This window comes from Teleopsis dalmanni, chromosome 1 (genome assembly GCF_002237135.1).
Source record: "Teleopsis dalmanni isolate 2A chromosome 1, ASM223713v2, whole genome shotgun sequence".
NCBI lineage: Eukaryota > Metazoa > Arthropoda > Insecta > Diptera > Diopsidae > Teleopsis > Teleopsis dalmanni.
In genome coordinates this window covers 144,720,897-144,736,604 of record NC_051846.1, presented here as the reverse complement: position 1 = coordinate 144,736,604, position 15,708 = coordinate 144,720,897, and the positions used below count along the sequence as shown (strand labels likewise).

Genomic DNA, 15,708 nt, shown 5'->3' with positions numbered 1-15,708 from the left:
TTAAGCAAATAGTTTTTATATGTAAATAAAATTATATGAGTTTTATGAATAGTATTTCTGATGTATTCTAATGTTGCAATATAAAAAATAAAAGCTTTATTAAATCATTTATCGCATATGGGTATGAATCAGATGTAACGAGAAATAATTAAATTTGTTGGTTTAGATTAGATTATATTTTAAGATGGGTTGGGAACTTGTCATCACGTCACTGTATCCTTTGAGGATTATTGTGACAAACCCACTTCAGTTTCATAGAAGAGCAGTTAATTACGCTATTATGTCCAAAGTCTGAATCTTGCAAGACTATCACAGTCGCACAGAATGTGTTCTGCTGTTTCCTCTTCTTTGCAAAAAGGCTGCAACTATCATCTCTAATAATACCTAAGTTCGATAAATGCTTTTTAACTTCGCAATGTCCAGTGAGAAACCTTGTGACAAGACGGATAGTTCCGGCTTTTGAGTGATACGGTATGAATTCTTTAGCTTGTCTGCAGGCAATTGTATTATCCCTATCAGTCTGTGCTGCTCTTTCCAGCCACTCATTAATTTTAAGTTTGAAAAAGCTCCATGAAGGACCACAGAATGGTTGTAATCCAATATAATATGAGGCCGCCCCTTTTCTAGCTAGTTCATCTGCTTTTTTGTTTTCGCTGTGCTCTGGAATCCATATTAAATGAACCCTGTTCTTTTCAGCAAGATCTTTGAAAAGTAGAAAGCATTCCCACACTCGTTTTGAGGTTACTCGAGGTGAGCTAATGCTAAGAGTGCTGATTTACTCTCAGAGAAAATATATATGTTTCTCTTTTTAAATGACGGGTTTCCCTTTTGCGTGTACTTCGGCCCAAAAAACTGAGTTTTCCTCAGTTTCTATTTTCTCTTTCGAATTTGTTGGTTTACTCTTGACTAGAGTACATACGGCAATTAATGTCGTACCATACTACAATAAGAAAAGTGCAACAATCAAGGTGCTCCCGGAACGATTAGTACAGATGGTAACACGATTCAATTGATTTGCCGAAACCCTATACTTATTGAAAGTTTAAAGAAACTGATTTTGATGAATAATACAAAATATTTCAATCACTTCAAATGTACAAGGAGCAAGCAAAATATTTATTAAGTCTCTAGTAATTTCATCAAGCAAAAGAGAATCTATTTTATTTAAATTTGAAGAATAGCGTAAGGCTAATTAAAAGTTATAATGTATATATAATAATAACATATATGTAGTAAATTACATCCTTGTATGGTTTTGCAATTTTTTTAAAGAAATCTTTTTTTTTAATTTTTAAAGTCATTATTATGAAAGAAAATTTTCATTATAATAACAGGGTTTGAGGCTATAGCTCAGAGAAATTTCAATACACTATCATATTTTTTATTGAGATATTGTCAGCAGCTATTAAAATTTATTTTCGAATATATTCAAAGACCGTTGATGCTGAGTACTTGGCAGTACTCGAAATAACCGTTTGGTCAACCAAAGTAATCTCTTTTTGTGTTCATATTTATAACTTAATAATAGATAGTCTGTCTTCATATTTTTAAAGTATAATGTTTGTTTGAATTGAACTTCTTAACTAAAGAAATCGGCTCAGTTATATTTATAATATATTGATATATATATATAATATTTATATTGTGATATATTAAAATTGTCGACTAACATTTCTGTGCGATTGTGTTCAATACGATTATGAATAAACTAAGACCTTTCCAAGTGTTTAAGTGAAGTTGCAGTTAAAGTGCAAGTTGTTTTTTATAAACATTAAGAAATATTTTAAAAAGTTTAAAACAAAAATTTTAAAAATATAAAATTCATGCCAAAAAACGTATAAAAATTGTGCGCTTAAAGCAAAAAGCAGTGGAAAATATTAAAAGAGAAACCGAATCCAAACAAAACTGAACAGTAAATTAAATTACGAAGTTTTCGATCTAATCGTAAAAACTTTTATACAAACAATTAATAATTAATAATATATATATTTTTTTTTTAAATTAAGGAAGCAAATTATAGACCAAATCCAACCTTTTCTGCGGTGGTGTTGAAACTGGCTCCAGATTGTTGCTGGAATGGTTTCTTTACAGTGAAAAATCATGTTGGTTTTCGTTTTTGATTGACAAACAAAAAATTTACACAGAAAGAAAAAAGAAAAAATATGAGTCAAATTTGATAATATAAATTTATTATATAAAACTTTTTAATTTTTTTTTTATTTGTATTACGTATAACTTAAATAAATTTATTAGTGGAACACTGAAAACACAGTTAGTAATGCAAAAATTACATTAATTAATCGTCAAAAAGAATTTTTGAGCACTTTTAATAAAACATATATCTCCAAAATATTATATTATTATAATAAACAATATATTGTATTATTAATAGTACAAAATGGTTTTATTTTTATAACAACAATAATTATTTTTTATATAAAATTTTTTATTTTATTTCAAAGCGTTCAGTTTCTTATAGTTTGAATATAATTTAATATATTTTTATTTAATAAAAAATTAAATATTTATAAGTATTTAATAATGAACAAAATGACATGAATTATATTAGCACATAATGTATATAAAAATATTACAATAAAACATAAAAACATTTAAAACAAATGCACAAGAGGAAAATATTTGAAAATATTTGAAAACAAGCTATTTTTTTTTTGAGATTTTTGGATTGTGGAGGAAAAATACTCTGTAGGAATACTTGACTAGATTTTGGAAGATATATAGCACAAATCAACTTACTTGGCATTTTTAGGCCGTTTCGCATCAATGGGAAAATCATCATCGAAATCCAAATTGAAATCTTCGCCTAAGTCACGCGGTACAAGTGGAGTTCTTTGATGTGCGGGGCTGGTGTGGTATCCATCGGCGTGAAGCTGCATATATTCCAGCATTTGTTTATTTTTTAATAACAATTATATAAATCATTGTTTTTTTTTTAATGAAATTTATATTTTTTGGTATTTTTTGAAATTATTTTGTGGGAGAGAAGAAGAATTTAACATAAAAATTGATTAGTTAAAGTTATTTTGTGATGCTGGAATTTTGTTTAAAATTCAATGAATTCATCAAACAACATTAATTTAAATATTTATAAATAAATTGGAATTGAAAGCGTGCTCTAATTTAAATTACATAAGCTGGTATATGATACATAATAATTTATATATATTTTAGTTATATGTATTTGCAATGATTAATTAAATATGTGAGGGGTCCCCTTATGGAGTTACGAAAAATTTTTAGTTTGCTAAATATATCAAAGAATTTGTTATATATCTTAGATTATATAATAATCGTTCAAAATTTTTGACATAAAAGTATAAAAAAATAACTAAGCACAAATATTAACTTTATACGTTTTCATTGACTACAGTAGGTTAGTTAAATTTACAGCATATCACTTTTATAAGCATATTCTAAAAGAAGAAAAAAAGCAGTCAACGCAGAAGAAGATGAGTCCCAACTATAATAACTATAAGGAAAGACGTTAGTAACCTTGGAATATAGTATTTTAGAAAATTAAAACAAAGTCTCAAATATTAGGTTAAACTTAAACCATTGCTTCATTAGAAATAGAGAGTTAGAAAACGAAAACTAAATCCTTCTATCCTTCTAATCCTTTTAATACTCGTATTACAGATCTTTGACTCGAACTCTCGATAAGTGAAAGAAGAAAATGCTGGCGATTTAAGTTTAGATCAGATCATTATATTAATAAAAGTAAAAGAATTAGATTCCGAAAACAAATTCTTATTAATCTTTAACTATTAAAAATCACCTTTCAAAGTGCATTGAAGACCTTCGACGGAATGCCTTGATAAGTAGAAGCAAAAACTATAGGATATCAATATTTAACTAAGATCATTACATCAACAGAAGTGGAAGAATAAGAAACAAAAAATCAATCTTGATTTACATATAATCATTTTTTCTCTTTTTCCTTTTATTTACTTCATTCCGAGTTTTAAAAATGTAACATGATATTTCGGATATAGATGGCAACGACACAAGGAGATCAATGTTCGACTAAGATCATTATATTAATAGAATAAGAACAATAAGAAACGTAAACTTAGTCCTTTATATATGTACTCAACTTCTTTAATCTTTTCATTTTCCATATTTTATTCAAGATTCTATAGATGCAATAGAAAAAACATAAGAAAAATAAAGAGGTATTTAAGATTTTTATGATTCCTAACATAGAATCAAAGAATCCAAAAAAAAACCCTCAAAAAAACTCCAGTGGACAGGGATTATTCTTCTTTTGACAAATGTTGAAATAGGAAATGGAAACTTTAAAAGCATTCCCCGAATAATACATTGAAGACGATTAATTGAGACTGTTGCGAATAGTATTAGAAATCTTAGAAAACTTCGTTGAGGTTCCTGTGTTTAGGTAGAAACGTCGGATCAATAGATATCAATAGATAGATTTTTCTAGTTCTTTGCTCATGAAAGAGCAGAGTAAATTATTATAAATGAAAATTATTAAAAAATGAAAATAAAATTTAATCTGTTTTCCGATAATAAGACTTCTTGTGACAAGCTTGGCTAAACTCATTAAACAAATCCCTTTGTGAAATCTGAGAATGTTTTCGAAAACTTACATTTCAATATTTGAAGCATTCAATGCAGAAAGGGGACATGTATCAATTATATTCCATTTTTTTTAGTGTGGCCACGCAATATAGTTTTATTTGATTAAAATTTGTATATAATTTCAGTGGTATTGAGATATACAATTATAGAAAAAGTAATTTTATAATTATTAAAATACAATATTAACCAGTTTCGCTTCACTTTTTTCCTGACCTTATGTCGGAAATTTTAACATGTACCCTTTCTGCATTAGTCGATTCATATTATATTGTTAAAGGACTAGAAAAATTGATTGTTCTATTAGTAAATGTTATTATGTAGTAGATTTAAATACTATTCCCTATAATTGATTAAAAAATTTTTTATAAATATTTTAAAATTAATTAATATTAAAAATTCTAAATTATCATGCAAAATATAAAAAAATTATTTAATCTAAATTTTATTATTCGTATTTTGATTAATTATATTTTTAAGTGTTCTTATTTTTGTGAATGGCACTGTATTTCATTTAAAGAAGTATTTATATAATTGAGGAAATGAATGATGTGTTGGAAAATAATTCACAGTTTAACTTTTAAATCGTTGTATTTAATTGAATGTAATATTTAAAAAATGAAATAAATAAATAATTAAAGATGAATCAGATTTCAATTCCAATTTATTTACATAAACAACAAAAATATGTTAAACTGAAGTAAAATTCAAATTTTGTATGTGATATATAATTTTTACACTGAAATGTTGTAGTGAGATGAATTTGTATTTATATATTATTTATAATAATTTACATTTGTATATATATATAATACATATTTGATAAAAGGCAAAGTAAAGGGCAATCAATACTCGTGCAAGGATATTGTATTTATTTCATCATCAAAAACATATGAAAACCATTTGAACGAAATTATTGGAAAAATGCTAAAAGTAAAAGTAAATATACATTTTATTATATTGGCCATAAGAAAAATTTGTTAAAAAAAATATTGGTTCAAAATATTAAATATGAGTAAGTTGATTAATCAATATTTTATGGTACATAATAGGTATTTGTTTATCCTTTGTACGAGTACGGAGTTCAGCCCCTACCTTTACTATTGTGCCGACCTGATTTGATTCAGCCGATTGACGATTGTCGAGTAAATTTGCGCGCTCCATTTGCTCTAAAGGTACTGATTCTCGCTGCTGATCGTTATTGAGTAAACGTTCTCGCATCTCATGAATGTAGGGGCAACGCTGCATGCCTCGTACTTAAATATTAGTCCTGCCCACCTTTAATCCTACACCTTCTAAATTCTGATGATTGGTTATAATTTTTACTTATTATGAAAATGCACTTTAGGTGAAATAGAAAATGCAATATTTTTTATCAAAAAGTTATTTTTATCTGCTTAAGAGTTTACTTTAGTGTCTAAAGAATGTATATTTTTAATAATTTATAAAGTTTTCTAGCTATATATTTTAATCAGAAAAATCAGTCATTAAGTTGCAGGAGTTTTCAATTTGATTAGTACAGCAGTTGATTATTTGGTCGATCTAAAAGAGAACAAAACCAGAATTTTCATTAGAGAATATAAAATTTTAAATACTTTATTTCTAAGTAAATATTTTATATATAAATAAGTAGAAATAAACTATATGTACTATATTTTAAATTATATTTGTATTAAACGTATACAAAGATATCATAGCCTCTGTGAACAGAATGAGGAGTCGGCCACACATGTGCTGTTAGAATGCCCTGCGCTAATGCACATACAAAATGGGCTCCTAGGAATGTATATTCTTACGGAAGAGGCAATAAAACTCTGTAAAGTAGGTTCTATACTACTTTTTATTGACGGCAAAGGGCTTAAAGACCTACCCTAAGCCCAGAAGGGGGCACAATATATCCGACAGTCGCAGTGCTACATCCCCTAACAATAATAATAATAATACAAAGATATCACATATTTAAATAATATTTTAATAATAATAAATTGTAAGAATGATTGCAGTAAAATCAATGAATATTTTGGTATGCACAAAAAAAAACATAATATAACTCAGTGTGCCATAATATAATTGAATTAGTTCCATCTTAATGTATGATTATAGAATATTATATTAATTAATAAATGTTCACAATAACCAATAATACATGTGAAATAACAAGCTATTTCACAGTTAGCAATTTGTATCCGTAATTAATTAATTATTAATAAATGTTTGTGAAATATTATACTAAGAGTGCATTTGGAAAGGGAGTTACATGAAAAACTTCATATAATTTTAACCAATCGTTTAATGAATATATTTTATTATTCAAGAAAATAGTACCATCAGTAACGTTCACCATCAATTTATAAAAACTAAGACAAGATGGATAGATATTACAAATATCAGAGGAACCGTGTACAATTAAATGTCAAAAAGTGAGTATATGTGATGAAACATAGAAGTTTTAAGACAAGAACTTTAGATAGAAACTAAAGCCAGACTTCATATTGTATTAAAGTATAAAAAAAACTATTTAGTTAACATACTTCACATTTAATATGTGCTTATTCAATTTAGATACTCTTAAGATGTAGATGAATAGGTTTAGTTTTATATAGAAAATAGGTATATATAGAAAATATAGAAAATGTATATAGAAAATATATATGGAAAATTATATAGAAATTATATAGAAAATCAATGCGGATTAAAAGTGGATATCATTATATATTGCATATTAATGCATATTACATTTTTGTGATGATTTCTCTTAATATCATATTCTTAATATCATATAAACTATTATAAATAATAGGCTATGAATGCACCCCGGCCAAAAAGATCTATTGTGCCTTTAAATGCTCAACTATATAAACTAGAAAGACTTTAAAAATATTCTTAATCCGAAATGTTCTGACTTACTTATACTCCTAATATTAAATGGTTTTACTTTAATATAATGTAAGAACCTGACAACATTGAAAGAGAGAGGCAATAGATTCGTTAAGGATAGAAAAACTAAAAGAAAATCATAATCCCAGATTTGAATAACATCCTGTGTAAAGTTTTTATTTCTTTTAATATTTATAATTGTTTTATTTTTTATTTTAATATTTTAATTGTTGAAATTGAATTATTTATACGAGTGCTGTCTTTTAAGTCTTGCGCGAAACAATAAAAACACTGTGGATAATCGGTGAAAATGGTTTTATTGTTTTTCAAAGTATTGTCCATAATGATCAATATATTTTTGCATTCCATTGAATAAATTTTTGAAACCGTTTTGCCATTCTGATGTTGGTATGTCCAAAACCAGAGTTTTGAATGTCTTAACGACCTCGTCGAGCGTACAAAATTGCTTGCCACGCAATTTTTTCTTAATGTTTACTTCCCAAACAAAAGATCTTAGGTATCAAGTCAAGATTGTACGATATATGAGCTATCAATTCGACGCTTTGAATGCTAAAGAACTCTTTAGTTTGAGCCGATATGTGGGAGCTCGCATTATCCTGATGAATGATAATATTCGTTTGATAGCTGGTTGCCCTCAATATTCCTAACACTTCAAGTAAACAAACGGTTCTATACTACTCAAAATTGACCATTCTACGTTGTTTAAGTGATACAGTTGCAACATGACCAGTTTTTCTGAAAAACATGGGGCCATTTTCTGGCATTTGCTCCATCCGTGAGCAAATACCACGAGTTCTACTTATTTTTAAAGACCCAAACAGTGGATTGCTGTTTCCTTTTCTGGCGCAAAGGCGTAGATCCATGGATTTTCTGAATTATTTAATCAATACAATTTAAGTAAAAAATAAAAATCAATCAACCAATTGCGATTTTCACTTCACGAAACAATCAATAAAAGAAAAATCCTAGCCGACACCTTTAATGGTTCTATAATACGTTTCGCAGAAGGAGTGAAGCGCACTGCTCCGCTTGCAGTTAGTGCGTCTTTTACATTATTATTTCCCTAGAGGTAAGCAATTTTTACTCACTATGCTGGAAGCGCTTGTTTTTTTAACCATTATAGTAGAGTATCATAACGCTGCAATAAAGCAGACTGTCAAGGAGAAATATGTACTTAATTAGTGCATAATGGGTAGCTAATCCAATAGTTTTCTTGCGACAATATTATAAATTTCTGTAGAAAGTCTCTGTATGACTATTTTTAATATTTAGAAAAATAATTGTATCAAAATTAATATAACCTAAAATAATTCTACAAAGAGTAGCAAAATTATATTTTTTTTTATATATTTTTTTTATAAAAAAGATTAGAATATATTGAAGACCTGACGTAAAACAGTGTTAATGATTAGTGATTAATTAATGGTATAAATTACATTAAATAGTTAGAACAACGTTTGATAAGTGATAAAGTTCACTACTGCTTTATGATAAGAATCAACTTTTAATCAGATAGCAAGAATATTTTATCAAAAAGTAACCATTTATAAAATTTGATTGAATAGTTTAGAATAGTATTTCACAACCCTTTTCGTTTTTTTTGCACTCTAGAATCTTCGTAGTCCTATAGCTACCCTAATGGTTATCTGAAATCACTGCTCGACATACATGCCGAGTAAAAAACGTATTATACCCAGTTATCAATTCAGAATTATAGCTTAAATTTGACTATAACATAATTAACCCAGCATAGTTAACAAAATACTTTTCCATTACTATATAAGCTATATCTTAAGCTGGTTGCTTATTGGGCTGGTTGCTTAGTATTGTTTATACTTCTGGCTATTGCTATTGCTCGTTCTCGTTATATATATTCTTTAATAAGGTTTATTGGCATAATTTTTTTTCCCAATCATTTTTCTTACTACCAAGCTGTAATGTCAGCTTAAGAATTCACATATATTTTTTTCGGATTTTAAATTTTTTTGCTATAACCTCACATTTGTATTAAAAGTAAATTTCATGTCATTGGACATTATATTATTCAATAATAATTTTTTTAAAGGGTTACTTAGCCGAGTTTGAGGTACTTTAAATGTCTGCAGTACTACCATTGCTTGATTAAATTTGATTTCAAGTGCTGGTCATATGATGGCTGAGTTTTTAATAATTTCGTATATGAGAACTTAGTGTTGCTAGTAACTTCATTAATGATTTAAATTATATTAACTAGTTTGTTTAATACTTGATAAAAATCTAAATAAATTTATTTTTAAATAAATCGAAATTGTATTTTATTTAAAATACCAAAAATAGTTTTGTATACCCTCACATATGAATACTTATATATAATACTTCATGAAACTGAAATACTTTTAGTCATTAGTAGACCACAGTATAAACCGCAATAATGACATGTGATGAATAAAATAGAATTCGCAAATAGTAAATATATTTAGATAAAATATTAAATAAAATAAAATTAACTTAAATAAAAATAATAAAAAAAACAATTAAAACTAATTTACCGGTTTTGTTTAGCCGTATTCATCACGTTGAACGACTGGTAAATTCGTTTACATCTATACCATAGATGAGCTCATGATGAGATGAGAAACTAATGATGTATTAGATACAAATAATTCCACTTAACAAAATTCGTTGCTATAAAATGTTAGAATAATTGTTCTAAACAATTTTTCGTTCTCGTCTGCGAAGTAGCAATGCCAAACACAAACAAAATTAATTACCTATAATTAACTATATCTGTGATACTTACAGAGTTCAACGTACCCAGTGCTTACTGTAACGGAATATTATTTTCATTATGCAAAAGATACTCAACTTCCAACTTCAGACAAAAGAGATTAAAAATCACAATGCATTGCACAAAAAACGAAATAAAAATTCTGAAAACTAAAGCTAAACAACAAATAAACTCAGTCAGTAGAACAAAATAAAAGAGGCTAAAAGATACTTTGACAATAGGAAACATTATTTGCAACTACTTTTACATAAAAGTAAAAATAAAACAAAATTAAGTACTTAAATGTGTGCACCAAAGTGGAACGTAAATATCATCTATAAAATACACGAGTACGAGAGGAAATAAAAAAATTAAATAAACCCAAAATGCAATTTCAATGCATTTTCGGTTAAATTATATTTTTAAATATTCCAAATTATTTCAAATGCAATTTAGTTCCTCAAACCTCATTACCAATGGAAATCGGTGATTAATTTTAGAAAGATTTATCGAATTTAGAAACGTTGAATCTCGATGAGATAATCATGTTAAAATACATCTCAATGATACTCGCACCATAATGACTTAACATATATATTATATATAAATATTATTTTTTTGTATTTTTTATTTTAGGCTCAAAACTCTATCGAGAAAAATTTTTACTTAAACTGAGCAGACCTGCACTTGCTATGGTTTGGGCTAAGTGCTTTTTTCCTTGCATTGACACAATTTTTCAGTACTTAAGCCACTTCGACTCTTGCAACTGATAACAGTTGTGCTCCTTTCATGTGTGTTAAACTTAATGTCATTTTAATTGTCATTGACACCAATGTGCTCATAATTTATAGCACCACTTAACTAAAGTATCTTCTATCTGAGTACTACGTTCTTCTTTTTTAAGTTAACATTGAGTTTAATTATAACAGCATCGCACTTTTCCCAAGTGCTAGACACGTTAACTCAACGGTGCAATGATGTAACCAATAAATTAGCTATTATGAGAACAAATTAACTTAATTATATAGGAAATATGCTTACATAGTCCAGAAGTACATATTAATTTAATAATAGAAAGCATTGAGAAATGATGCAAGACAATTATGTTGAATTTGGCACAAATTATAGGAACTAATGTTCGAAAACCGTTTACATCAAATAATCGTTAACATCATTTACTAGATTAAGTTCGATTCTCTGATCTAATTACGACTACAAAAGTGTTTGATTCGGTACCCGTTGTATTAAAACGTAGTTGAGGACGACTACATCTTCGGTGGAAAAGCCAGGTGATCAACCTTATGAAAGCACTCATTGCTACTAACTGGTGATAGTTACTTCACTAGTTTGGTCACATTAAACGAATGAAAGAAAACGTTTCTGCTACAAAAGAAAAACTGGTATTTCGGTACCCGTTATATTGAAACGAAGTTGAGGACGTTTACATTTTCGGTGAAAAAGCCAGGTCACCATTCTTATGAAAGTACTCGTTAGTACTAACTGGTGACAATAAATTCGCTAGTTTTGTCACGTTATACGAATAAAAAAAGACGTTCTTACTACAAAAGTGTTTATTTCGGTACCCGTTATATTAATACGTAGTTGAGGACATCCACATCTTCGGTGGAAAAGCCAGGTGACCACCGCTATGAAGGCACTTATTATTACTAACTGGTGACAACAAGACACTTATCGGGCTGGTTGTAGGAGACTATTGGGCGGTGGGGTATGAAATTCCTTTAAAATAGCATGAGTTGGCTTAGATGGAATATTCTTACGTCTTCAGACGTGCACTGACATTATATAAGTATTCTTGTAATTCACTAAGTACTAATGACAAATTTTATTCATTGGCGACTGTTACAATCGATATTTTCATGGAAGTACCCAGATAAGCTTCAGAAATATTACATACGTTTAGTTCAAGAACTGTTTGATATAGAACGCTGGAGTGGACTTTGTGCAAATTGGATAAATCCACGTTAATTTTAACTAAGAATTGGAAGTCGTTATTGTAGAGCATTAAAAATTTAGAACAAGTAGAATTTATAAAACAGTTCATCACACCAAATCTTGTCTAAAAGTTATGGCGGCATTAGACACAACCTTACGTTCGTTTTCCGCTAATTTTTAGCTAAACACCAGTAACGATCTTTTTCATGTTCCGGTAGATCAGCTATGGTTAAATCAGATATGGAGCAGTGTAGGCTCTGGACTTAATGAACGACATACTGGTGCAATAAAAATCAATTACATTTCATAAGCCAAAAGTTAAAATAGCTAAGAATAAATAATTATTTCAAGAAATGTGTACTGACAATGTTTTTTATTTTGCAATGAATTATGTATGATTCTACAGGCTCTATTTATTAAAATTTACAAACGGTAAAATGCCAGCTGATGGCACCAACAACACAAAAACAATAAACATAGTAAGAAAGGTTAGGGGAAATGTAAGAAAATTCTATATGAAAATGTTCAATGTTAAAAACTTTGCCATAGACTATTGTATTTATAAACACTACTTAGGTTAGTAATCAATATTATAAGTATAACAAAGAAAGTAAAGTAACCTAAAAATATTATCATTAATCTTGAATACAATTAGCGTGTAAATCATTTCATAAAAACTATTATTATATCCAGCCTAAGAAACTCGGGTTATCTCATAAAATGATAATTTTTGAAAAATTATAACGTTAAAGTTATTATTGTTCTATATATCAATATAAAATCTTTTCAATTGTAAGTTTAGTAACTTAACTTTGTTTAAGTGTCTTTATCATAAATATATCACTGAAATTATAAATCTACTACCACAAGACATTTCATCACTATTAACTGATGGATATTATTATAAATATCTGCTCGGTATTACTTTTTTAAGCAAGCTGATTTTCTTTTAAAGATTTTACTATAATTATAGATCTAATATTTTAAGATGTTTTATTTTCATTAAATGATAAATATTATTATCAGTAATTGGTTAATATTACTACAAGCTTAGTAAATACACTTGCCTTAAATATTTTAATCCTATAAAATTTACTGTAATTATAGATCTATTACTACAAGATATATCACCATAATTACATAGATCGTACTTCAAATATCTGCTTTATCTATAAATATTTTTGAATTTATTTGCTTAACAATATTATGTTATTTTTCAAATTAGTTTATAATAGTCAGAGTCTGGCTCAGACTCTGACTGAGACTACGGTCTTGATTCTATAGAGTCTGACTGTCAGACTACATCCTAAATGAATATTAACATTGTTAATGAAATTAAATGCAAATTTAAAAAATTGTGTTGCATTAAAAGAATTAATTCATTAACATTTCATTACTGTTTTTAATTTGAAGTACATAGAAGAATCCATTAAGTTTTGAATGTGCAAAGAGTAAAAAAATGAATATTTTCACATTAGAGTGAAGTTCATTTATCTCTTAGTAAAGTATGCATCTTTATATTTAAGTGAAATGTGTGGCAGATAAAAAATATGAACATTCAGTGAACAATAAAAATTTTAAGCCGGAATATAACAAAACATGTGCTTGCAGTGGAATTCACGAAGTGCAAAATGCACAACTGGAGCATCCTTGAATTGCTCCTTGTTATGATGGAACCACAAAAGTAAAACTTCACAAAATATAAAAAAATATTTCCATATAAACTTGGAAAACAAAAAACGGAAATAATAGTAAAAAATAAAGAATAAAGTTTAGTACTACGCAATGCAGATAAAATACTTAAAGTTGGAAAAAGTTTAAGTTCCCAACGTCTTTGGTTTATTTTACGGGACCACAAATTAAACATTGAATTTAGAATAATTATTTTAATTAAATTTACTTAAAAAACTTTATTAAAGTTATTATATTGCTTTTGAAATCTAAAGTTTTTGAACTTTAGACTTTTTGGACTTTGGACTTTTTGGACTTAAAATCTTTGGACTTTTTGGACTTAAATTTCTTCATGTTTTTTGCTAGATTTCGGATGAAGTAATTCTTTATAATTAATTCATACAAATAATACTTCACGGATTTCAAAATTGTATTCTTAAGAACTTGCAGAAATGGCTTAAAATAGACTTTAAACAGTTAGTTTTTCAACTGAGTAGCTACAAAAAAAAAAAGAAACAATTTAGTCCCATACATTATAGATTTAGATGTTATATTTAGAACTTGAAGTAATGGAACTTTAAAGATACGATAGAATATTGGGTGCCGTACACTGTACTGAGACCGTATGCTACACAAGGAGAAGAGGACTACAGTAAGTAGATAAGTAACACTGTGTTGATGTTGTAGATCAGGGCGGTTCAGACCATATGCGATCGCGGGCCAATAACTATCACTGTACAGATTGGAGGACCGCAAAAACATACATACGTTCATAGTTGTTTTAAAGTTAAATTTAGTTTTACTAATTTATTAAATCAAATTTATTTACTTGGTATACCATAAATATTAAATAATGTGGTTTTACATTAAATACGTTAAAAGAAAATTCGTCGTGGCCCGCACAAACATTAGCCGGGGCGCATCTGGGTCGCTGACCGTGCTTTAAACAGCCCTGTTGTAGATGTCTACAATTTTGTTTATTATTGTCGAATTAGTTAGAAAAAATATGTAACTTTAAATGTAAACTTATTAGAATTTAAATATTTAGAATTTTTTTCTACGACCCCAATTACAGATGCTGTTATTATTGATGGTTTAATAATAATTTTTTTTTTCCAAAAAAATATAAAATTTTGTTTAAATAATGTTTTTGCAAAAATCAAAATAATTTTGTATCATTTTGTATCAAATGCATTTGCGGTGATTTTTCGCATATTTAAGTAGTGAAATTTGTTCCAATTTAAACAAATTCGGAAACTAAAGCACAACAAATCTGTACTGCAATAAATCTGTACTAGTTTTGAATTCGGGCAGCAAAAATAGCAGTGCGAAGCACACTTTTGGCATCCAATGTCCAGACAAATTGGCAGAAAGCCAAAATTCGGAATATCCGCAACTGTGAAAGAATATATTTATTACAGTCGTCTTCGCCTTAGAAGACGCAATTATCATAGAAGAGCAGTGAGAATCAAATTCTATGATATTGAACCGATCTAAGCGCCATGGAAATTAAGACTTGCCATAAAAAAGATATAAAAATAATAGTCAGAGTCAGAGGAGTATTAATGGAAATGAATACAAACCAAGGACGTATGATCTTATAGCCGTGGTTCAATTTTAAAAAAATTTCAGTATTTTTAAAACAATTTAAAATTATTGAGTAAAAAACTAGAAAATAAACAAGCTTTTGTCCAAACTAAAAAAAACAAAAATTTTAAAAAAACTATCCCAAGTCTATGAAGAATGCGTGAGTTCAGTAGCTAATTTGGTTTATTTACATTTACTTGACACTCACCAAAACAAAAAAAAAATATCTAAAAATT

The 15,708-nt window shown here is 27.8% G+C and overlaps 1 protein-coding gene across 1 annotated transcript in view; it reads right to left on the bottom strand.

Annotated features, from left to right (window-relative positions):
* Positions 1–2,001: 2,001 nt before the first annotated feature.
* Positions 2,002–15,708, bottom strand: part of LOC119666375 — a 41,197-nt gene continuing 27,490 nt past the window's right edge. Inside the window, exons 2-4 of the mRNA XM_038075655.1 lie at positions 5,713–6,159; positions 2,758–2,891; positions 2,002–2,083 (exon numbers count right to left, since the gene is read on the bottom strand). Of these exons, the coding sequence (XP_037931583.1) occupies positions 2,002–2,083; positions 2,758–2,891; positions 5,713–5,865 (369 nt within the window). The 5' untranslated portion in view covers positions 5,866–6,159. The remainder of the gene's footprint in view (positions 2,084–2,757; positions 2,892–5,712; positions 6,160–15,708) is intronic.